The following is a 25,753-nucleotide window of genomic DNA, read 5'->3' as shown; positions in this document are numbered from 1 at the left end:
GCTACCTGCTAAAACAGACTGTATCCAACTCAGCGGGTTCTATCCAAGCCATTTATTTGAAACGCCAACTATATGTAGGATAAAGTCAGTGTTACATGCTTGTCAGTAACAGTAGAAAAATAGAACCAGTGAAAACCTTTGTACAACTGTAATGATACTCAAAAGAGAAATGTATCATTTTACAATGCTTCACACAGACGAATTCAAGTTTGGAGGTACCTAAATAAAAATACTATATATTTCTTTAAAAAACACTATGTACATTTGAAGCGTAAACAAGTTTTACAAAGTACTGGTTATGCAGGTTGTAGAAAACACTTGCATAGGACATGAAATCAGTTTAAGAAAAATTTCTGAGCCTTTAGCATTGAAGGCACTTGACTTTATACCAGTAACAGCACAACCACAAGAAATGCAGTGTTGTAGAAGATACCACCTCTCTGATGCACAGACGTGGTACATAAACAGCAAGTGGAGTTCAGGAATCTTTATCGTTCAGCCACCCCACCTAAGAGCAGGATTCCGTCCCACGTGCCCACGGAACCCAGATACACAGTCACGTGCAGGTACACGATGAAGCTTCCAGAGCTCATTTCAGCTCTTAGACAGAACCCACGTAAACACACAGACACAAGAAGTTATTTTCAAGACGCACACTTGCAAGTAATCTTTCTATAGAAACGGCCACAGCATTATAATATTCAGAATATGGAAGATTGACTCATGGTCTGAGGCTTTTCTAGAGGAAAAGAAAAATCAAAAAACTTGCCAATACAACAATTACATAACACCTATTGCAATCGACAGGACAAAAAGACAACTTAACATTTCATAAAACACTGTTTGTACGACAGTGTGAATGGAACATAATACAATACCCTTTAGTGTGTGACACTAATTCTTTTAGTAAGGTTATCTGTAATGAGGTTTTAAAGTAAACTCCTTAGTAGACAAAGTAAACCATTGCAGAACGGGGAATAGCACCCATCACTGCTGCTTTAATAGTAACTTTCAACAGTAAGTTGAAGGTCAACCAAGTAATTAAAAAAAAAAAAAAAGTCAAACATTTCCCTTTGAGTTCAGTCCTAAGATAAAAACATAAATGTCTTAGAATTGCAAAACCTGTATCTTACAAGTGTTTCACGAAACATATTTTCCCCTAAAAGGCGGATTTAAACATGAAAATACATATTTTGATGAGTAGTTACTGAGAAGTGTTCACCTTTCACCTCTAGAGACCAACACGCGGGGATCATCTTTGCGTCCCGCTGCTGCCAACACGCGGGGATCATCTTTGCGTCCCGCTGCTGCCAACACGTGGGGGTCATCTTTGCACCCTGCTTCTGATGCCGTCTATGCTGTTTCCCCTCCATCATCACCTAAATCCTAAGGGACAGGTATGGTCCACTGCTACTAGAGCTTGAACAACAAATCCAAAGAAGACCCAATAAAGAACAGTTTTTTAAGGAAGCATAAACAAGAATTAAGTAAAGTTTCATAGAGAGTTCAACCAAAAAAAAAAACAAAACAAAACTCAAATAAAAAGAACTCATTTAAAATCCTTAAAATCTACCTGGTTACCAAAATGGCAGGAGAGATTAGGTCTAGGGACACGCCTAGAAAAAGCTACAGGGGCGTGTGAGAAAGAGTATGTATAGTACATGGTAAATTCAAACAATGATTTTTTTCAGGAATAATTTTTGCCTTTCATGCTGCTATCTTTTTCCCTTAGGAGTCACAGGTGACTCTGAACTGAAATTACTAATCAAAATCACAAAACTAAAACAGAAATATAAGAAACAGACCAACAGCATCTTGAAGAAACGTAGATCTTCTCCTTCCGCTCCAGGATCTAACTGGTATTCGCTAACCTCAACACGGCGGACACCAAAGGTGGCGATTGTCTAAATGGCCTGATTGTCCGCGGCCTCGAGAGGAGATCTGGTGTGTTGAGATTTGGTTCTCATGAAATTTCTACACCGAGTAAAATGCTAGGTCCCGTGGCCTAAATTTTATATTATACATGTTTATTTCTGAGAGCAATCTTACTCAGACTTCACATTTATCTTCGTACAGCACTGAAAGATTTTAATGCTTAGTAAGCATTAAAGAAAACTGAAGAGATGGGTTCAAAAGCCAGAGGCACGACTGACACTACCCTACTGACCATACTTCACAAGATACATTAAAAGTCCACTAACACCTGCCCTAACACAAAACCCACATCTGTTTACCTTCTGCAACAGTCCACGATCCACAGCACGTTTCTCTCTACACATAGAGTTTAGCCAGGTATGCTACTAAATTATTAAAAGCAAACTTCATAAATTAAATAAAACTATGAACAGTGGCCACTTCTTTTATAATTATATTTTAGGGACGTGAAAGAATATTTAATAAATTTTCAGAAAAATGCATGTGTGGCACCAATAGCTCTTGTCTAACATTTTTAAAAAAAACAGGTTGGAGATGAGAAAGATTTCCCCCACCAACTATGTCTACTCACTCTTATTTGCAGTACCAGCACAGCACAGTCTGAATTCAGAATAGAAATTTAAAACTGTATCAAAATAATTCATGTCAACACATGTATATAAATACACATTAAGGAATATGATGGAATTAACACTTTGTGTTTCTGAGGAGAGACAGACTGAGATTGGCTTCAAAAGATACCGTCATCTATTACAAAGTCAAAAACCTCCTAAAAACGAGAACAGAGTCCTAACGTTTTTCATCTTTAAAAAAAGGAGCCTCAAAGGCGACGATGTGTAGCCGACCTCACAGTAGCCTGGTGTTGACTCTGGGAGATCTGGGGCTCGGTGTGCAGCTTGGCCGACATCGAGGGACGCACGGGCAGCAGCTAACTAGCCAGGCAGCAGAGCGAGTGGCAGCGGTTTGCCGGTGTAGACAGACAAACTGATGTGTTCCCATCTTTAAGACTATCTACTGTTAGGATTTTTTTAAATGTCAGATTATTCCTGAGTGTATATCCACAGGGTAAAAGTAGGAAAAGATTGTAAGAGAAACTACAGTTTCGGGAGAAATCAGAGTTCTTGACACCCAATAGAAACCTATTTACTTAAAAGTGCATGTCATTCATTTATATGGTAGCTTGTAAAGGCTCCCTAGCCCTGCATAGTTTTAGAGTGAGTGTGAGTGATTCAGAGTTTTATATATATATACATACACAGAGAAGAGGCTCCCAAACATCCTTCACGGGAGGGAGTGTTCAGAAAGTCTCTTTTCTTCTAAGTGCTACGGCTGTGTGTGTATGTGTAAAAATAGAAAGTGAATGCTCAAATAATGTTGAAGTGATTTAAAAACTCAAATACTAATGTATTTACATTGGAGAGTAAGAAAAAAACAGTCCTTAGCTCACACATTGCCCTTCTAAGGGAGAGGATCTCAAAAGATCCCATGTGCTCAGTGGTTCAGTAAAATCCCAAACCAGCGTCCCCAGTGGAGTTCAAGTAGGACATGTAGTGTTTCACCGAAGAAAAAAAAAAAAGGTTTCTTTTTCTTTTTTGGTGACAAAGCATTATGCATTATACAACAACTTTTTTAAAGGACACCAAAATTCAGACACACTTTGAAAAACACTTAAAAGAAAATATATGCTTACAAACACCAAATGACATCCGTAAGGCTGAAGCCCTTTTGTTTTTTGTTTTTTTTTCCCACAGAGAGCAAGACAACTGAAGGCAGCAAGCAGTCACTCCCCCGACTCATCTGGAGAGTCGCAGCTCAGAACCAGCAATCCCATAGGGCAAGCTTAAGTTACTTCGCTAATTCCACTTCTTTAGGATTCCAGAAAAGCCGATCGCTTTAGAACCTCATCTAGTGAAACTCTAATCCACACTACCAGAATCTGCAGTGATTCTAACAGCATCTGCACTGTGAATAAAGCAATAGCTTTAGTCTGGACACAAAAGGCTTTTCTCCTTCTTGTTCTTTACTGAACCAGGAAACTTCAGGATCCTGATTGGACTCCTGCTGGAGGAATGAAGACCAGCTCCCAAGACTTTTTTAAAAAGTACAACATTAGATTTATGAAGATTGAGCAGGAAGATTTCTGAACTAAAGCAATTACTGAAAAGAGAGGAGCATTTTGATGTGCTGTTCTTTGGAATTTCTATAATTAAAAAATAAACACAGAACTATTTCATAAGAAAATACATCTTAGTGTGCAATCCAATGCACGTGGAAATTGCTAGATGAAAGGTAAAATGCAAAAAAGTATGAAAATACAGTCCTTTAAATGTGGCAATAAAGTTTAACATACTGATATAAAAACAATACAGATAAAAGTACAAGTGCAAAAAAATTCCATCATTTGTAAAGAGAAAAAAAAAAAAAAGTGCCAGCTTGCTTGCTCTTAAAAATGCTTCCCCACACAATTGTCCAAACACAAAATAGACAGATGCAGCATTCAAAATAACCCTCTTAGCATGCCATGTCTAATAAACATGTATATACAAAAACTAGAATAAAATAATGTGAAACTGAGTTATCAGCTGGCATCAATACTCTAAGTTGTTGGGTTACATCATAAAATGGGATGTTTCACATCTCAGGCACAGACGACTTGGAGGTTGCTCTCAAAGGGCAGACTTTTTGTAGAGGAAGTCTGGCTTGCTTGGTGACCTCCTTCCTCTGCTGATTGAATCTTCCCTTTCCAAATCTGTATTTCGCTGAGCTCCATGGCCCAAGGACTCACTGTCTGCCAGTCTTCTACCAGATCTCTCTTCTGGAGCTTCAGAGCTACATGCAGAATGTGAAGGTCTGTTAGGAGTCAGCCCAAAAGTCAAGTCAGTTTCCACTGCTGTTCGCCCCCTGACATGGGCTGGACCGTTGCCGGCATTTTCTGGGGCTGCCAAAGGAAAGTCCGACCGCTGGGGAGGCTGCTCAACAACATCGAGGTGCACCGGCTCATTCTTTTGTCTGTGCGGATGCCCATCGGGGGAAAGTGGATATTCTCTCCTAGCTTCTTCCTGCTTTTTAGGAGAGGTCTGGCCAGGTAGGTAGGCTGACTTTAAGCCACTTGGTGATGCCTTATTGTGGCTATACAAATCAGGACCAAAATATCCACCTTGCGAAGGGGAAGGGGTGCGTCTGCCAGGAGCCGGAGTAGACGGTCTGCAAGCAGCATTCGAGAAGTCATAGAAATCTGGATATTCCTGCTGATTTTCTCGAGTGTCTGTTTTTTGCTCTAGTGTGTGTTTCTTTCGAGATGTGTGTGTATGCCTCTGTGGAATACACGATAGATGCTGAGGAGGCCCTGGTCCTACTTCAGAAACTGACTGGCTTAATTCTGTGTCTACAGCAAGTTCGGGAAGCCTCCTGTCCTTCAGTGACAGTGTGGACACTCCCATGGCGATATCTGGCATTAGATCATTTAGCACAGGTTGTGTACACTGCAAACAGAAACAAAACAGGGGAAGGGTTAAAAGAAAAAGGCCCGAGACTCCCTCTTTTTCAAATGACATTCACTGATTTTTGTTTCCTCATTAGAAAAGTGACACATGCTTTATTTGGGGGGGATTTTTTTTTTTTTTTTGGCTGTGCCATGCAGCTTGTGGGATCTTAGTTCCCCGACCAGGGGTCGAACCCAGGCCCCCGGCAGTGGAAGCATGGAGTCTTAACCTGGACTCCATGGACCATCAGGGAATTCCCCTGCTTATTTTTTAAATGATAAAAATATAGAAAACTATAAGGCAAAAACCCCACAAAAACCCTAACCTTCCCTACTTGAGATAACCATTGTTACTAGCATTTTGAAGCAGTTATCTCACCTTTTATATTTTGCACACATATTTTCATAAAATTTAGTGCATATATAACACTGCCACTAATACTATTTAAATTACTGCATACTATTCTCCACTGTATTGATGAGGCATGACTTCTTAACCATTCTTCCACTGTTGGACCTTAAGGTTGTTTCCAATTTTTCATTATTATAATCAAGACTGTAATGAACATACAGATAAAACACCTTTGGAGGGAGTTTTATTTAAAATATAAAGTAGGACTTCCCTGGTGGTGCAGCGGTTAAGAATCTGCCTGTCAATACAGGGGACATGGGTTCGATCCCTGTTCCGGGAAGATCCCACATGCCGCGGAGCAACTAAGCCCGCACATCACAACTACTGAGCCTGTGCTCTAGAACCCGCGAGCCACAACTACTGAAGCCCACGCACCTAGAGCCCATGCTCCGCAACAAGAGAAGCCACTGCAATGAGAAGCCTGTGCGCCGCAATGAAAAGTAGCCCCTGCTCGCCGCCACTAGAGAAAGCCCATGTGGAGCAACAAAGACCCAACGCAGCCAAGAATAAATAAATTTATAAAAAAAAAAATAAATAAATAAAATATACAGTAGTAGAACTTTTGTAACTGTAGAACTGAGGGCCAGGCCAATAAGATGGGAATTTGGTTTATTCAACACTATCAACCTTTGCTGTTTCTTCTTTTTGGAGGGGTTGGGGGGGACAGCAGGGAAAGCGGATAGAAGGGTATAAGGTGAGGAAGGACCATAATTTGACCCAAGGCGTACACCAGTCCACAGCTTCCAAAAGGCCATCTTTTAATGAAGATTCCCTTAACTAATATATGTATCTTTTGTTCTTCTCTATATTGAACGCTATTGACAGTATGTGACTAAGCAGGCAGACTTAAAAATCACCACTTTTTTTCCCAAATGTATTATATAAAACAGAAATTCAACCTCTAATGCAGTGCAAGATCAAGCAAAGAATTCTTGCTTAATTTACTACCTACTAGTGCTAGCGACTGTGATTTCCAGTCAAATGAGTGTTCTGATGGAATAGCTTGCTCGAGGCAGAGACATGCATGCGGGTTAATTTTCTGCCCATTTTATGAATGAGGAGTCTTCTGCCACACTGTTCCCGACGGTATACTCAGCTACAAGTAGCTTCCCCTTCCTGCCCCATCAAAGCCTTTGGTAGAAGAGTAGACTCTACAGAATAGAGGTCAGGGCCAGACTCCAGACACGTGCTTGAACAGCACACTATGAAACCGGTAACGTCATCTGCATTGTCCAGTAACCCCACCCTTCTGTACACCTGCACGCGAACATAAGGGAAGGCCCTGGCCTACTCTCGCCGCAAACACTTCGCCTCTCTTCTCCGTCCTTTCTCATCCCCCTACACTCTCTTTTTCTCTCCCTTTTCCATACCCCCTTAAGTCTATGCTTTCAGCTTGTCAGTAACACTTCTGGACACCGCTGTGTCCCAGTAGGGCTCCTGGGGCCAAGGAAACTGCTTCTAACATTCCAGAAGCTTGTAATTTTAGGCAAGCTACTGAGGTGCAAACTTACCACTTGTCTCTCAGATGTTACTGCTGCTGAGGCGGCGGCGGCTACCGTCTGTCTCCCCAGCCCTGTGGTGCCGGCACAGTCAGGTCCTGCTGCTTGAACACCTGGCAAACAGACTGGAGGGGGCACTGCTTTAGGAGCTGCTCTGGAGTGAAACAGTGAATGATTACAGGGATAAGAGAACGAACGTGAAGGGTGTTGGCTGGGAGGCCTTTGTCTCCAGCCCGCTTTGAGGTGGTGATGGACTGGGGTAGCTGGGGGATGGTACGGCGGTGGTGGAGGTGGCAAGGGTGGATGGAAGGCCACAAAAGAGTCCGGATCTGTAAACACGGTTTCCGCAGCGGGGGTACTGCTAACTCGACATCTCCCAGACTGCCTCATTGTCAAGAGTGGACTTTCATCTCCAAAACGTTCATCAGGAAAGAACTTGTGAGGATTCTAAGAAAGAATGGGGGGGGAAAAAAGGTAGGATATTTGTTAGCAGATTTCCTGGACAGAAATTTACAGGCAGAGAGAGTTAAGCGAGTACCTAGGAAAACCACATTCAGCAACAGTAAAAGGCACAACAGACTTTTCTAGGCCAGAAGCCCAAGGAAAAATTACCTTAAAAACAGTATAAAAGGGTAGAGTGCAGCAGCTATCAAGGAGAGCAGCTTAACTGAATACTCCAGAAGGCAGGTCAGTAATCTCTTGCAAGATTATGTGATAATCAAAAACAGGAAATAAAACCTAATGCAACTATGTCTTTGCTAAGAAAATAAAATTACCATTAAAAACAAAAGGAGGAACTAACACACTACTGTAAAGCAATTATATTCCAATAAAGATGTTAAAAAGATAAAAAAGATAAAAAAGTTTTAAAAAAAGGAGGAAAAGGCATATAAGTGAGGATTCTAGAACTTTCTGACAAAACATTCGTACACTTTCAGTCTGAAATAAAAACTACAAAATACTATTCCTTACCTATTATATAGAAATAAGTTTGATTAATATTTTGATAAACACTATATGGAAATTCTTAAATTGTAAAACTTACACAATTTAAGAGATCAAATTAAGATACAATTTAGAATGGCAAAGAGAATAGAAATGAACAGAAAACAAGCCTGTTTTAGAGATGGAAACCACAGTAAAAATTGAAAATCAAGAACCTAAAAATGGCCTGCTCCTTGCCTAAGGCCACCATACCACGTTCCCCTTTGAAAACTCAGGCTAAAGTGGTTTGCAGTCAGTGGCAAGAAAACAATTCAATCACCTGACCAGATGAAATTAAATTTTATTTTAGGCTCTACTTTAGTTGCTGTGAAGACTACTTTACACATTTTATACAAAAATGCTACTGTTTTTTGTACCAAATAATTACTAGAAATGGGTTTCTCTGTGCTAGTTTAAAAAAAAAAAAAGCACTCATTCCTTGATTCTCATGCTTATAGGGTTTGAACCATCATGCAAAAAAAAATTCTTATAATAAAGGGGAGGAGAGAGGGAAAAAGAGGGGTATATGGAAGGTCTGTTAAGTATGTAGTAGGCTAAAACCTGAAATCTAGTGACCAAACCAGGGACAGAAAGCAGCGGAAGGCCAGAATTTTCTACTTTCTCTTCCACTTCTGTTGGGCGTACACACCATGAACTTCTAGCAGTTAGCATTTATGTGCTTAATATATACAAGATGCATAGTTGCTTTACATACAGCAGCTCTTATCTTCACAACAATTCATTTTACAGGTAAGGAAACTGGTGCGCAGAGTGGTTAAGTAACTTGCTCCAAGTTAACCAATTGGTAAAAGCAGCAGAGCCAGGATATAAACCCAGTTCTCACGCGAACCTGTGTCCTGCCCACTCTACCACACTGCCTCCCACTGGGGGCTTTCAGGTCATCCAAGGCACCAGGGACAGTCAGAGAGCACGTACAAAGAAAAAGACATGCTACGAGGGCTCCTTGGGATACCTAAAACACTGCCTGCGTGACAGTCAAGGCTCCCTATATTTTAATTTTTTTTCAAGTATAAAAAATTGAATATTTATTTAGAATTCGAAATCACAAATTGCAAATTTTAAAATATGACATATAACACAACATCACAAAATCCAAAAGAATACCATAATGTTTTCATTGTTAATAATAACTGACAATCTAACACATGGCTCCCTATTTTAAATGGTTTAGTGCCGTTTCCCACCTGCAAGAGCTCTGCAGCGGCATCTGCGAGCCCGAACTCCCTCAATACTCGAATCTGAATTTCATAGCTGACTGTGGCGCCTTCCCCACAGTTAAGCGCGTAGGCCCTCTGCACCTGCTCTGTGTGTCGTAGCTCCTGCAGACGTCTGACCATGTCTTTCATAATGAGGAGACGAGGAACTGGAAGAAGAGAAATAGTTTGTAGGCACAATACCTGAGCTATACAAAAGACCACCTGTTGAATGCAAGAAAAAAAGCATGTGTTTTGCATCAGAATCTTCTCATAAATTTTTGATAGTATTTTAATTTCCTGGAAAGATAGTAATTTATATACTTCTAATTATTTCTTAAGGTTTTAAAATTTCACTGTGTCCAAAAGGCTCTTGGTAATACCAAACAGCTCCTGAACTGCATTATTAGTTCACAGTCCAAATAAAATTTTACTAGCATATATTCTCTTCTGAATCTCAGGATATTTCAAAAGTCTTTTAAATATACTCACTGATTTATTCAAATAATTTTTTGAGCCCTGACTATGCAAAATATGATCAGATTATTCATTTAAATACAATGCCTGAAACAAGGTTACTGCCTTACCTGGGATTTCATTTGCTACAACCGAAGGAGGGCTTGACTGGTTACTGCTGATCTGCTGGTGGCTGATCATGTGACAGCACTGTGGCACGGCGTTATTGACCATGTAAAGTGTGTCTGGCACATTGGACATTCTAACCATTCTCAAACGCACAAGATCTGTTTGTTCCACCATCATCTCGTCTAGCACTGACTGAAAACAATTCAGTATTAACAGAATTAGTCAACCTTACACCTCTGTTAAATCACATTTAGAGAAAGATTACCGCCATCATCATATAAAAAGGGAATTAATTTATTGTTTCCAGTGTATGACGCTTAAAATTAGTGGTGAAAGGAAAAAGTACCCTAATCTCTTTAATTTTTTCCTACCTCTTTAATTTTTAAAGGATCTTTTTGGAGCATCTTTGAAAAGAAAGAATCATTTTCTGAAAAATCGGTGTTTTTTTTTTTTAATTTACTTGTATTTATTTTTTGCTACATTGGGTCTTCGTTGCTATGCACGGGCTTTCTCTAGTTGCGGCGAGCGGGCGCTCCTCTTTGTTGTGGTGCGTGGGCTTCTCATTGCAGTGTCTTCTCTTGTTGTGGAGCACGGGCTCTAGGCACACGGGCTCAGTAGTTGTGGCTCATGGGCTCTAGAGCACAGGCTCAGTAGTTGTGGTGCACGGGCTTAGTTGCTCCGAGGCATGTGGGATCTTCCCGGACCAGGGCTCGAACTTGTGTCCCCTGCATTGGCAGGCAGATTCTTAACCACTCCGCCACCAAGGAAGCCTGAAAAATCTGCTTTTAATTGAAGTATTTGAAATTTGAAGAAGGGATATAAAATTAATCAGAAGTAACTTATACATAAAGTTACTATAAAGAAAACAATGTATATATGTATATAAATATACATATATATTTATATGTATATTACTATGTACATATTTATATGTATGTACATATTTATTATGTACATATTTATATGTATGTATATACAACAATGTATATAAATATCAGAGCCAATAAGAAATGCTCAAAATATAAAATATTAAAGACTGATATTAAATTCAACAGACCTAACTGTTAAGTAAGTTTCAGATGACTCTATCTCAACAAACTGCAGAACGGTCAAAATGGCATCATGTAAAAACATTTTCTGCATTTACTGGGGGCATTTTTCTGCTTATGCATGGGTACAGGAGGACTGTCTGATCAGCTTACTGCTGCTCCGTTTTGAGACAGAGCAGAAGGGAGGGTAGATCTAGTTTATTATGGGCCTTTCATCACCAGACTCAACCTTCCAAGAGGCCTCAGCTGCTTGAGTGACTTTAATCATCGAACTTACTTCAGAAAGAGCAGACCCAACCATTCTGCTTTTTTCCTCTGTTTTACAACTATTTAAAGTGTCAACTACTCGGGGCGGGGAGGGATAAATTGGGAGATTGGGATTGGCATATACACACTACTATATATAAAATAGACAACTAATAAGAACCTACTGTATAGTACAGGGAACTCTATTCAATACTCTGCAGTGACATATGGGAAAAGAACCTAAACAAGAGTGGATAGGGACTTCTCTGGCAGTCCACTGGTTAAGACTTTGTGCTTCCAATGCAGGGGGCACGGGTTCGATTCCTGGTCAGGGAACTAAGATCCTGTGTGCTGTGCGGTGCGGCCAAAAAATAAAAATAAAAAATGAATAAATAAATAAAAGAGTGGACATACGTGTAACTGATTCACTTTGCTGTACAGCAGGAACTACCACAGCATTGTAAATCAACTATACTCCAATACAAATTAGTTAAAAATAAAATAAAATTGGTAAACTGGAAAAAAAAAAAGTGTCAACTACTCAATAAGGGATAGATTATCATCCTATTCAATAAAATAAACCTCTCACAAATCCTTTCATAGACATATCTTAAACTAGGGACTCCAACAATAAAAATGAGAAAATTTTAAGATAACTATGTTTCTATACCCAAACACATTGTTTTGCCTGTTAATTCATTTCATTAAGCTTACTGGTGATTTCTGACTTTCAAAGACTGTCAGTTCCTCAAAAGGTCACCCCAAAGATCTTACGGCTGAACATTTCTAATAAAAATTACAGTATTTCATTTTCCATTACCATATTTATGTGGCGAGTTCTTTATGTTATAATATACATAATGCCAACTTTTTACTGAATAGGCCTAAAATTTTGTCTTAAGTTTGTATACTTATTCCAAAACTAAACACAATTTCCAGCAGCCACTACAAAAATATGTTACAAGAAGTCATGGCATTTCTTTAGTTTACAAAAGGAAGAAAATATGTGTGCAATCTTCTTTCAAACATTTTTCCCACCCTGAAGATCACAAAATACTGATGACCATTTCAGTAAAATGAAAAATTTTTTCCAAGCTAACAGTTTGCAAGAAAAACTGAGATGAGAAAAATATAAAATGCAATTTAATATGACCTAAGTTATAAAGATAAAAACATGCTTGATAACTCAACATTTGGAAAACTACTCTGGTGAGTAGTCAAACTAGAATTTACTTTCACTTTCCCTATTATTGGACATTTAGACTATTTCCAAATATTTAAGTAATATCACAATAAATGTCTTTGTGTTTATAGTTTGTAACAAAGTAGTCTAACATCTTAAAATGGTTTTTATTACCTTTGCTTCTTCTACATAGGGAGAGAACAGTCGAGGACGAACATATATTCCAGCATTTTTTTGCCGTAACCAGGCATTTGACTTTCCACCTTCTGTTGTAGGAAGCATATCTGACGGAGGAGTACTAATCAAGCCTCTTTTCATCTTGAAAAAAAAATTTTTTTTTTTACAGAAACAGAGATTTGTGTAGCACCACAATATTACAAAGATAAAAATAATTATACCTATAAATCAAAATGTTAGAACTTTAGCATTTAAATACAAATTTAGGAATATATGTGAAATTTAAAAATACTTCAAATGTTCAATAATATTTAAAGGATTCAGCAAGCCATAAAAAGGTACTACAATTTTCCATTTTTCTCTACATAGAGGAATGATGTTTTAAAAACAAGAGCTATACTAATTAAAAATATAATGAGTCAGACTAACTTTCAGAACTCTTAATGAGAACCAATTTGTTTTTTTCCTTACTCATCTGGGAACTGATTCCTCCCCACCCTCCCCTCCTCAAGACAAAACAAGCACATTCCTGGGCCTGTATCTACAGTACAAAGATGGACAGTCTGCATGGTGATTAGGGGCAGGGGCTCTAAGGGAAGGCGAACTTGGCTCAAACCCTAACTCTCCATTTAACAGCCACGTGACCATGGACATCTCCTTTTACCTGGGCCTCACCTTAAGGGCCCCTAGATAGCCCTGGAGATGGGACACTGCACAACTAACTAAATGTGGTGGCCCTGTTGTTCCCACATCTACGCTAGGAGACTATAAATCAAGTCCTTAGAGCCCATGAGGTGATTGTGAGGAGTGAATGAAGGTAAGGAAGGTAAGCGGCGCCTGGCACAGTGCTCAGCATACACTAGAAGAGCATTATGGTTCACAGCCATTATTAGCAAACTTTTACTGGGGACTTGCTATGTGTTAGGCAGGGGATTAAGAGCAGAGATATATATTTTCTAAGTCTATTAAACAAAAGTTCTAAAATTTTTTTCTAAACCAAATTCAGGGATCAATTTGGTTTGAGTCCCAGGTTTTAAACAAAACCAAACATTGTTTCTTTAATATTATTCTTGTTAAATATAATAAACGTCTAATTGCTGCATTAAAATCATGTTGAACAAATAAAATATAGCAATAGACATATTTTGAAAATAGGAAAGAAAACCCACAACTCTAATCTGTTACAACTGTAATAATGTTGATATATTTCCTTCCAGTCTTTTTCAAATAAATTTTTACCTAACTAAATTTTAGAATACATAAAAATACACATTTTTCATATGCTAACACATATATATATGGAATCCAAAAAAAAAAAAATGGTCATGAAGAACCTAGGGGCAGGACGGGAATAAAGACGCAGACCTACTAGAGAATGGACTTGAGGATATGGGGAGGGGGAAAGGTAAGCTGGGACAAAGTGAGAGAGTGGCATGGACTTATATATACTACCAAACGTAAAATAGATAGCTAGTGGGAAGCAGCCGCATAGCACAGGGAGATCAGCTCGGTGCTTTGTGACCACCTAGAGGGGTGGGATAGGGAGGGTGGGAGGGAGATGCAAGAGGGAGGAGATATGCGGATATATGTATACGTATAGCTGATTCACTTTGTTATAAAGCAGAAACTAACACACCATTGTAAAGCAATTATACTCCAATAAAGATGTTAAAAAAAAAAGAAGTAAAAAAGAAACACATTTTTTATTCTTCTTTCTAAAATTATATTCCATTATTATGTTGCTATATTAGTCTTTACAACCATTGGTCAGGGCAGGCAGCAAAATATTTTGTCAAGTAGTCGTGCTATAATTTATTTTCCCTGTTATTAGATATTTAGGCTATTTCCCAAAATTTAATGATGGTGCTACCCATGTACCAGCTATACTTCCCCTATGGAACAGTAATATTATTTCAAAAATCAGTGACCTAATAGGTAAAAAAATGATAACTTACTGTTTTATTTTGCTTTCTTTGGTGTGTGTGTGATGACTAGTGAGACTGAACATTTTTCTAATCAGAGAGTCCATAAATATTTAATTATTTTCTTCTAGTTTTTCCATATTTCAACTTAATATTTAATTCTTCAATCTAACAGGGATTAATTTTGTGTGCAAGTGAAATGAGGGTTTAACTTAAGCACATTTCTTCCCTCTCCCACTGATGGTTAGTATAGTACTGCAGTGATTTGTGATAGCTCGCTTATTATATGTTTAATTCTTATATTAATTGGGATCTTTTTCTGGGCTATTTTGTCTTCTCTATTATGCTAGCACCACAGATTAACAGTTAGAGTTTTAAAATATACTTTATATTATGGAAGAGTTATCCCTCCTTAATTATGTTCTTTTTAGAGAACTTAAAAAAATTCTTATCAGTTTTTTTCCGAATGACTTTTATAATGTTTCTGTGCAGTTGAATAATAAACTATTATGATGTTTACAACATCATATTAAAGTTATAAACCAATATGTGAAGAATATTTATTTTCCCCATCCATTAATTACAGCAATTCTTACAGTCTAAAAAATTCACTTAAAAAATTATGAAAGTAACATAATCAGTCAGCTCCATTAATTTTTACCTGAAATACAATTATAAGATTCATTCATCCCTTTTACACTGAACTAATCTCCTTCTCTCTTGCTCTCTGATTTACTGCTATTCTTAGTCTCCAAAGGTAATTTCTACCCTTTCCTTTTTTAATAAGGATTACTTGATCTACACTGATAAATGGCTGGATCAACTCCACTAGAAACAATCCTCTTGCAAAAGTAAGACTGATATATCCACTCAACTCTCATCCACCAAACATTTATTTGTGCCACATGCCAGACACTGGGGACACGATACAGCACAAAAGAGACATCTGTCTCTGTCCTCATGGAATTTAGTTTAATGATGCTCCATTAGTAGAAATTATTTACAATGATTTAAAAAAAAAAAACACTTTCTTTTCATGAAAGGGATAAATGAAAAAAGACACTTACTGCATCACTTAGGACTTCACTGTTTATAGGTAAAATATGTTCAATTCGCACAAAAGGTAAGAGAGAAGAAAGGATCTCTCTAAGCTCTTCGATGTCCAGGTCTCGTCTTTTTACACCTCTCTTGTTCACACTGTGAGCAGTGCCACTCAGTAAGTTTGGCTCTATGATAGAGACAGAAAATGAGAAGTCTCCAACCAAATCCAAATTTTCAGAGAAAGGCTTTCTTTCTTCTCCAGTACACTTTCAGTAACACTCTTTATATTAAGTATATCTGCTTCAAAAAGCATTATAAATAAATTATTTTTATGTCTTAAGTTTTCATAATAGAGATACTCTCAGACAAAGAAAAAAGCATGGTGTCAACAGTACAATAACATTCTTTATGATTGTTCTGCATTAAAGAATACAGAATTCTTTTCCATATACTAACTCAAAGGAGAAAAAACGACAATCTATTAAAATCTAGTTTGACCAAGGGCTTTTTCTTAAGGTTTCTCACTTTTGTGACCAGTTTTTTAAAAAGTACAATAAGGGCAATGCAGGTCAAATGTTATTTCTGATCACTGTAGGTTATCAGTATGCTCATTAGGCTACTATGTATATTTAACAGCAATTTAATGAGATTCTAAAATTATATCACCTGGTATCTTAAAGCAGCAAAACCTAATGTACACTCTATCTGACTTTAAGAATTTTATGAGCCTCCTAAATTTCCGTAATATGGGAATGTTAATGCATAAAAGTGAACCTTTTGACATCTGATGTGTAATACCACTGTCCGGAGCAGAGAATAAAATGTTTTCTTCATTGAGTATTAGTGAAAGGGGAAACTCTGAAGTGTATATATATGCTTTTGATATTGAGGTGGGAAGGAAAATTTCATATTTGGGGAATTTTTAATCATATCTTTAAACCAGGGGGCTGTATCTTTTTCTTGCTTAAAAAAATAAGATCTTTATCATTCACAAATATAAATGCTGGATTTTTTGCAAACACTACAGGCAAACTGGTATTCCCCTTAAATCACGTGATAGATAGATAAAGAGATACTGTTTTTTGAGAGGGTAAGATATTTTTGGAGTCATTCAAAATAAAATTATTGCACGTGTGTGGAAAAAGGTTTTTTTTTTTTTTCTCTTGTCTTGTTATGCTTTGGCTTCAGTACTTATAAAAGGCACTGCTTTTCAAAAGAAATTTTTTCTCAAAGCAGTGGTGTCCTGGTTTCAAACGAAATATTACAAGAAATTCCCAAATATGTAACAGGTAAGGGCAGAAACCTTATGTATGAAGGGGACTGAGACAAAGGGCACCCTGGTTCATGCAGCGTCCTCCTTCCTCATCCCTGTGAAAGAGCCTTCCATTCTAACCCAGCCTGAAAACCACTGTTTTGTAAGGAAATTTTATCAAGGATGTTCATTATCTGCTCAAAATAAATATGACATTTCATCATTACCAGCCTTACATCAACGAACAAGCCTGTGATGATTATGTAGCATTATATACAATCAACTCTTGTTATCTGGGGTGGTTTTGTTCTCTAAAGCCGCCACAGTTAGTGAACACTGAACCACTGCTTCTTAGGGAAACACAGGGTTCGGTCCCTGAGAGCCTCTGGTCACATTAGTTTTGTTAACCAATCAAGACATAACCTTGCTTTACGTGTGTTTCTGTTTAAAGACACCTTATTGGTACATATTGTTGATTCATTAACAATGAACTCATTGCCAACAGCACTGTAACTCGTGCCTGAACTATGCTTATCAACACATACATTTTCTCCGTAAGGCACATCACAGCACTCGTGGACTTAGGAACACTAGACAGTACTAAGCATTACACTAGGAGGCCATTTTAGACCGTGGGATCACCAGAAAAACCCATAAAGATGTGAAAAACACGGCACTAAAAAGATTATGAAAAGGACAGTGGTTTGAGAGCTGAAATAAGACGGGAGAGTGTCACTCTGTTCTACCTTAAGCTGGAAACGTATGACTCAAATTTTGTGTCACTCTGCACATCTCTGCAAATGAACATGCAAGTGTCATGAGTACTGATTTGGGGATCACAAATAAATTTTAGCAAGTAGGTGAATTTGAAAATATAGAATCTGCAAATAAGGATAGACTGTATAATGGCATTTCAAAAATGTCCCAAATTAATAGTAGTGGTATTTGTATTTAAAAAATTTCAAATATGAAATTGCTAAAGGCTTTTAGCAAAAGATAAATTAGGAGAAATAAGATAGGAGGACTGCTTTTGTTCCCTGGCACGCTTGGGTTGTAGTATATTAAAGGGACACTATAAAAAGATTTGAAGGCAGGTTTAGCTTGATTTTTTAAAATATATTTTAAAATGTGGGCAGAACAACTCTGTAAGTGTACTAAAAAACACTGACTTGAACACTTTAAAAAGGTGAACTTTATGGTATGTAAATTATATTTATATAAAGCTGTTGAAAATGACAGGAAAGGGAAACCTGCATTTAATTTTTCTAATATTTTGATTTGGGTTCACTACATAGAGGAACACAATATTCTATGAAAGACGGAGCACAGGTGGGTGGGCTAACCCTAGATATAAATATAAGACTGCTATAGAATCATAAGCTTCCAAAGTTCAGTTAAAATCATAAGCTACATATGATGCTTCTATCTCTTCTGCAGTATCCCCGGCTGGAGGCCATTCAAAAGGATCATTTCTCCTTTACCTTCCACAAAAATTTAAAATAAACAAATATACTCTCTTTTGGTAGTCATATATTTTTTTTTCCCTTGAGGTAAAATTCACATTCACATAACATAAAACTCACCATTTTAACCATCTTAAAGTGTACAACTTAGTGGGACTTTTAGTACATTTAGAATGTTGTGCACCTATCACCACTATCTAATTCTAGATCATTTTCATCAACGACATGCTTTTGTAACACTTTAATTAAATGAAAAATTTCACTCTAATACTTTCATAAATCAGTCAACATATATTATTAAACACATAGAAAGATAGCATTAAGAGTATCGCTTTAAAGTTGCAAAATTAAATTTTCTGGTATATTTATTTCTAACAAAGTATACCCTTTCCACTAAAGGATTCTACTGATTGTAAAAATTTCTGTTTTCACCAGGCAACAGTGGCAACTGTCAAAAGACTGATGTGCAGCACACACTTCAGTAACTTTCAGGAAAAGCTTACAGTTGCAAGCTAGTTTTCTGAGCTTACCTCTGTCTGCTATTCTCTTCATTAACTGATGCTCACCCCATTTAATCAGATATTTAAGGATATCTTGTTCACTTGCCTATAATAAAAAACGGTTTACATTTATTTCAGTGCAATCAGATAGATGGTTAATCTCATTAATGACTCCTCCTAGGTCATAAAGTAAATACAATGTGCAACTTGCCACGCTTCACTCTTTACACTGGCTGTTTCCAATGTCTGAGCTAAACCTGTGGTGTATCAGCAGCAAATACACAAGACCGAATGACATGTGTTTTGTCCAGTAACCTCACTCTTGGCTCTAATTACATTTTTATTCTTATTTCCATCTTTATTTTTTTCTTTATCCTGTTTTCTTCCCCTGTTTTAAATTTATCTTACTATACGGTTTCGATAGAGCTGGCTTAAATTCTTTCTGGGACAATATGGAGATAAACAGATGAAAGTAAAAGTGTAAGGATACAGTGTGACCGATATCTCCTGCAGGAGCAGAAAAAAACAACTATGGCAACTTGTTTTGGCAGAAGACACTACAATCTCCACAAAGTATGCTACTGACTGGTGAAGGACCCCTCAAGCACTGTCTGTGAAATGGCAATGTGCCCCTCATTCTTCTGTACTTTTTTTTTTTTTTTTTTTTTGGGCTGTGTTGGGTCTTCGTTGCTATGTGCGGGCTTTCTCTAGTTGCAGGGAGTGGGGGTTACTCTTCATTTCAGTGCGCGGGCTTCTCATTGCAGTGGCTTCTCTTGTTGCGGAGCACAGGCTCTAGGCGCGCAGGCTCCATAATTGTGGCGCGCGGGCTCAGTAGTTGTGGCTCGCGGGCTCTAGAGCGCAGGCTCAGTAGTTGTGGCTCGCGGGCTCTAGAGTGCAGGCTCTAGAGCGCAGGCTCAGTAGTTGTGGCTCGCGGGGTCTAGAGTGCAGGCTCAGTAGCTGTGGCGCATGGGCTCAGCTGTTCCGCGGCATGTGGGATCTTCCCGGACCAGGGCTTGAACCCGTGTCCCCTGCATTGGCAGGCGGATTCTTAAGCACTGTGCCACGAGGGAAGCCCCTCTTCTGTACTCTATTTAAAATCTGAGGGCAAAATCTAGGCTGCTGTCCAAGGTTTTTACTTTCTAAGAAGAAATGCAAAGCTTCTAAAAACAATAATTGAGAGAACTGACAAATCCTAACTCCCATAATGTCTGCATCAGGACAGTGAAATACAAGGTTAATGAACACAGATCCTAAATAAATCAAAACCAATTATGACAACATTTGTACTGCAATCAAAGCGATATATGAAGGAAAAACACAGATGCTAAGTGGATTTTTAAAATCTTCATTTCTGACTGAGATGGAAGCATTTCATAATTTTTCTGGTACAAATACAAAGAAACAGGAAATGGCTCAATGAGTTTATGACTTCATAACATTAAAACTGTTGTACAGCTTCTAGCATAAAATTCATACAGCCAATGCAAAAAGAAAAAAAAAGAAAAAAAAAAAGCTTGAACATATTCTACCTGAAAGTATTTTTTTACAATATTTTAAATCTATTGTTAGTTTAAATTACCTAATTATAAAGGACATATAAGTCAAGGGCACAAGAATTTGCTTAAAAGTACTTCTGACTAAAAATAAGTAGTTGAAAGCATTATTATACTTCAGCAGGACACACACATTGAGTTTTTATAAGCATTTGAGTAGGTCAGAAATTGAATATTATTCTTACTTTGTGCTGCTTAAACTAACTAAGTATCTTCTGATACTTCACCAAATAAACGAAACCGTTACAGTGAATCTACTATTAACAGAAGCCAAGAGAGTCACCATTGGGATATGCTTCTGACCCTGCCTTTTGCCTACTGGCACAACCCCTTTGGCGTGGTTGGTTAGGACCTGGGCCGGTTCACAATGCTGAATCATGGCGGCAGAGCGCACAAAGGGCCAGAGAGCTAGAAGGCTGTGGCTGTACAAATATGAAGAGGGCATCCCCGGGTGGGCTGATCTCCCTAGATGGGAGAGTAACAGAGCACAGATGGGTTGCTTGGTGCACCTATGAATGACACTGAATTTGAGAGGCGTATAAATGGTTACCTGTAGGTAGTCAGACTGGATAGCAGTAAGCAGATGGTCTTTGCTGAGTTCATAAAAAACATCCGAAGTCATGACCTGGGAAAATTCCTCACAGAGGAAATGCAAAGCTTGTCGGTGTACCCATTTAGAGCCATATGGATGAGAGCTCCACTTGAGGATGGCAATTAAGGTATCTAATGAGATGCTTTCAGCAATGATATCCTCACAGCCTAAAAGAGAAGGCAAATACTTCTTGAGATTAATCATAAATATTACTTATTGAACATCAGTGTGTTAGACACCAACCTTAAAAGCAGCAATGGTAAAAAAGAACAAGGAGATAAATAAAATCTCATGGTAATCACCAAGACTTGGTGGGATGGGGTAACAATTGGTAACTATAATAGATTATGACATCTATAGGAAATCTGCTGTTCCATAAAGACAGATCCATAGAAAAAGGCAAGGAACTCTCATAATTGTTTAAGAAAATAAACATCTATGTGCAACTCAACAATTTGTATAAGACATTATAGTGGAGGGCACTGGACCAAAGGCGAAAGAAAGAAGAATAGGTAGAAATGGTACAGTTGTGGGAACTGGCAAGAGGAAGGCTTGGATGACACCTGATTGATAAGAGAATCCACCCTTGGGGGTAAGACAGGTGGGCTATCTTCTAGGAACTATGAGGACATCTGTTTTTTGTATTATTCTAATAAAAAAAACAACACTTTGCATCGTCGACAGTTTAATCCCTCAGAATACAGATAAAATACTGCAGTTTTTTGTTCATCTGGTGAACTAAAAAGAAATATGTGGTTTAAGTGAAAAGGACCAGGATCCTGGAGAAAGTGACTATGGCACCTTAAGAGCTCAAAGAAGAGAAGAAGAAAATCTGAGGATAGTCATCTATTTTCTTTAGGAAAGATAATTTCAAAATACAAAGATAAAATATAAGTAAAATTAGAGTGACAAAGACTGTGTAAAGGAAAATGGCTAAAGTTGGACAGAAATTCTTCACAACGAAGTTTACTATAAAATAAAAAAAGAACCCCAGTAATGGGGGGGTTGTTTAAACACCACCACCACCAACAACAACAAAAATGTAGCTAAACAGGCTGCTCTCTAATGAGCTCAGAGGTTTAAAAGATATAGTAGTAAAAGACAGAAAGGGCAGCAGTGAACCCTGGAGACTTCCAAAGCTCAAAGCTCTTGTGAACCTATGAAAAGTGAAAAGAGAAAGATAACAATTCCCATTTTCAGGTGATATAAGATCATTAGGAGCCAATATAGAGTTTGTAAAAAGTAATGCTTCCTCCCCTTTTCTGATATGGTACCAGATAAGCAGAAAATCATAGAGAATTGTATAACCTGATTTCTGCAAAGCATTTAACAAAACACTTCATGATGTCTCTAGACTGTTAGCTACAGAAGACGGGGACCGCTGTCTTCACTGTATCTCTAGCACCTTCTACCACCTGGTTGGCATTAAATAAAAATTTGCTGAATGTACAAATGAGATCTTTGAAGATAAGACAAAAAGATGTGGAGGGATGACAGAACAGTGGCTAACAGAACCATTTGCAAGTAGCACTGATTAACTCCCGGGATGGAGTGGAGAGTCTCTGTCTTTCCGATGTTAATCAAGAATTTGAATTAAGTTGTGGAAAGTATGCTTCAAAGTCTTGAGATGACCTAAAGCTGGGAAACGCAGTTAAAAATACACTGGATAAAATGATCATAATTAGCTAAAAAGATGCATCGAAATGAAGATGAAATCTAACCAAAAAAATCAGAAAGTTCTACATTTAGATTAAAGAAAAGCAACGGCACAGTAGAAGACAGGGGCGAGCTAGCTTAACTATAACCGCTTATTTAAAGATAATATCTGGGTATGTTAACTGAACAAATGCAAAATGTGACATGGCTGCTATAAAACTAAAGCAATCTCAGGCTTTTAAGATACAAGCATAGAGTCATAATCAAAGGAATAATGTTGCATTGCTCTCCTGTGGGGTGCTGTGTTCTGTTCTGAGCCCTGTGTTTGGACGGGCAATGACAAAACTCCAGAATTCTCAGAGGAGGGTGTAAGTACAGTGGAGAGTTTGAGACCTGTTACTGAAGAAAAGCTCTGAACAAACAAGATTATTATTGATTTACGTAAGAGAAATCCGAGGAGAGACATAAGAGCTATCTTTCAATGTTTGATGGAACCTCATGAGGCAGAAAAGAAATGACCCATTCTCTGTGGTTGCAAGGGCAAATCCTGGGAAACACATGATGGTAAAAGAAGAGAGATTTTTGACTCATTATTAAGAAATTTCTAACAATTAGAACTGCTCTCCTTACCTCCCCTCAAGGATCCTTCTAGAAAAAGGCAGGAGCAGAGGCTAGCTCATCGCATTACGGGTAGAGTACCAAGAACCCTTACACTGGGTATGGAACTAAGGTAGGATGACATCCAAGCTTTTTCTGCCACAAAGATAAAAGTGTTTTTAGAAATAACAGAGTAAGCATAAGAGTAATTAAATCTAAAGATTAAAGATTAATTTATTTAATCTAAACATTAAAATGAGATCCTTATAAATGAAATCTGCATGTAAACAACACCAAAGGCATGAATGTGTGCTAATGAGAAGTGGGAAATATGGAAAAGTTCTGAACAGTTCTCAAGATTTTACTGTAAGCCGTGAAAGCCAAGCTGAGGAGGACAGGCCTCGCCCGTAGCCAGTGGAGGACTTCTGTCAGTCTGCTGTTCCAAAGCAGGCACTGAAGTGGAGTCAAGTAGTATGAGTCAACATGACAGGAAAGGCAATCTGGTAGACATGTTTGGGGACAAAGCCAGGCAAATTAGAGAAAACGTGGTTTTTAAAAAAATGTGTCACAATCCTAGGATATTGGCAGAGGGAAGAAAGGGAATTAAAGATAACATCATATGTTTAAACTTCTGAGGTTTACAAAGAAGCTAGACATGATAGGAAAAATGGACTTTGAAATCAAATTGACTTGAAATCCCAGCTTGACCATTTAGCAGAAAAGTCACTTTGGGCAAATCACTTACCCTCCCTGAGCCTGAAATGTTTTCATCTGTAAAACTGGGATTATATTCCTAACTCAGGGTTATTATATGAGACTTAAATGAGACCGTATCCTTGATGATATTCTTCCTTCATTCGAACATTCTGGAGTACCTACTTGCCAAGTGCTGTAATTACAAAGCTCTTTCTACTGCACAATTTCCTGGGTAATGTCACCTGTCCCCATGGTCTTAACTCCCATTGTATCCTTATGTCTTTCAAGGTCCAACCTAGAGCTCTCTCCTGACACCCAGACTCATTTCTTAAACTTCCCAGACTCATTCCTTAACTTCCCAGAGTTCACATGGATATTCTGCAGACATCTTTCATCCAAAAGTCACTTCGTTTCCTCTGGGAAATCTAGCCCTTCCTCCTCCCTCCTCTAGCACTTCCCTCCTCATATATATACACACACACACACCTTTGTTATATATGTAACAAATTATTCAGTAGCTTGACTTCAAGATAAAATCCAAACTGCAGTTTTTTGGATGATCTGGCCTCTGCCAACTTCTCCAGCCCCTACTCGGCTCATATTCTGTACTCTAATCATACTGCATTACTTACAATTTCCTAGAATACCACTGAACTCTCTCACCTCTAGGCCTTTACATATGTTGTTCCATTTTTCTGAAATGCTCTTAATTTTCCTTTGTAACTCCTCCACATCTTTTAGACTCAGCTTAGATATTGCCTCTTTCAAAAGCCTATCTTGAACCCGCTCCCCAAAGCCTAAGTCAAAAGTCAGGTGTTCCTCTTACCTAAAAGTTTCCATAGTGCCCTGTGTTTCTCTCTGTAATAGCATTAAACTCTCATACTAGTTTATCTTTCTGATATATTTGTCTGAATCCTCTATCAAACTGAGCGCTCCTTTGGGGTAGTGGCCCCATCTTTTTCTTTTTTTAATATATTTATTTATTTATTTATTTATGGCTGCGTTGGGTCTTCATTGCTGTGCACAGGCTTTCTCTAGTTGCAGTGAGAGGGGGCTACTCTTCGTTGAGGTGCGTGGGCTTCTCATTGTGGTGGTTTCTCTTGCTGTGGAGCACGGGTTCTAGGTGTGCGGCCTTCGGTAATTGTGGCACGCAGGCTCAGTAGTTGTCGCTCATGGGCTCTAGAGCATAGGTTCAGTAGTTGTGGCGCATGGGCTTAGTTGCTCCATGGCATGTGGGATCTTCCCAGACCAGGGCTCAAACCCGTGTCCCCTGCATTGGCAGGCGAATTCTTAACCACTGCGCCACCAGGAAAGTCCTGGTAGTGGCCCCATCTTATCTCTGATTCTATCTATCTACCCGACACCTGGTAAATAATTAATTAAAAACAAACATAATAGCTAACATTTTTGAAATTTATTATGTACCAAGCTCTGTGCTTAATTTAGATAATATTTAATCCTAGCACTTCTTCTTAAAGAAGGTATATTATGATTCCCATTTTACAGATAAGAAAACTAAGACTCACAAAGATTAATTAATCTGCCAAGGTCATACAGCTAGGAAGAGGACAAGTCATACTTAATGAAACACATCCTTCCCTTCCCTTCTATCCTATAAATCTCTTTCCATCTCCTTCTTATGCCTCTAACTTTAGGTCTTCTACTAATCAATGCTCATCAGAACTTCACTTAGAACTGCCTCTCTCATGAATACAA

General features: G+C 38.2%; 1 protein-coding gene across 4 annotated transcripts in view; it reads right to left on the bottom strand.

The window, feature by feature from the left end:
* Positions 1-37: 37 nt before the first annotated feature.
* The window catches only part of BTBD7 (BTB domain containing 7), an 84,297-nt gene continuing 58,581 nt past the window's right edge, over positions 38-25,753 (bottom strand). For 3 of the 4 annotated variants that reach the window (XM_082451225.1, XM_082451227.1, XM_082451226.1), the window contains 8 exons: positions 21,047-21,255; positions 18,974-19,049; positions 15,755-15,915; positions 12,763-12,906; positions 10,113-10,302; positions 9,517-9,695; positions 7,340-7,774; positions 38-5,417 (listed from right to left, as the gene is read on the bottom strand). In XM_082451225.1, the coding sequence (XP_082307351.1) occupies positions 4,602-5,417; positions 7,340-7,774; positions 9,517-9,695; positions 10,113-10,302; positions 12,763-12,906; positions 15,755-15,915; positions 18,974-19,049; positions 21,047-21,255 (2,210 nt within the window). In that variant the 3' untranslated portion in view covers positions 38-4,601. Of the gene's footprint in view, positions 5,418-7,339; positions 7,775-9,516; positions 9,696-10,112; positions 10,303-12,762; positions 12,907-15,754; positions 15,916-18,973; positions 19,050-21,046; positions 21,256-25,753 lie in introns of those variants that run through there. The other variant, XM_082451228.1, reaches the window with a different exon arrangement.

Source organism: Balaenoptera physalus, assembly GCF_965194825.1.
Source record: "Balaenoptera physalus genome assembly, chromosome: 2".
NCBI classification, from domain to species: Eukaryota; Metazoa; Chordata; class Mammalia; order Artiodactyla; family Balaenopteridae; genus Balaenoptera; species Balaenoptera physalus.
The sequence above is the reverse complement of the archived record's forward strand: the minus strand, read 5'-3'. Positions and strand labels throughout refer to the sequence as shown.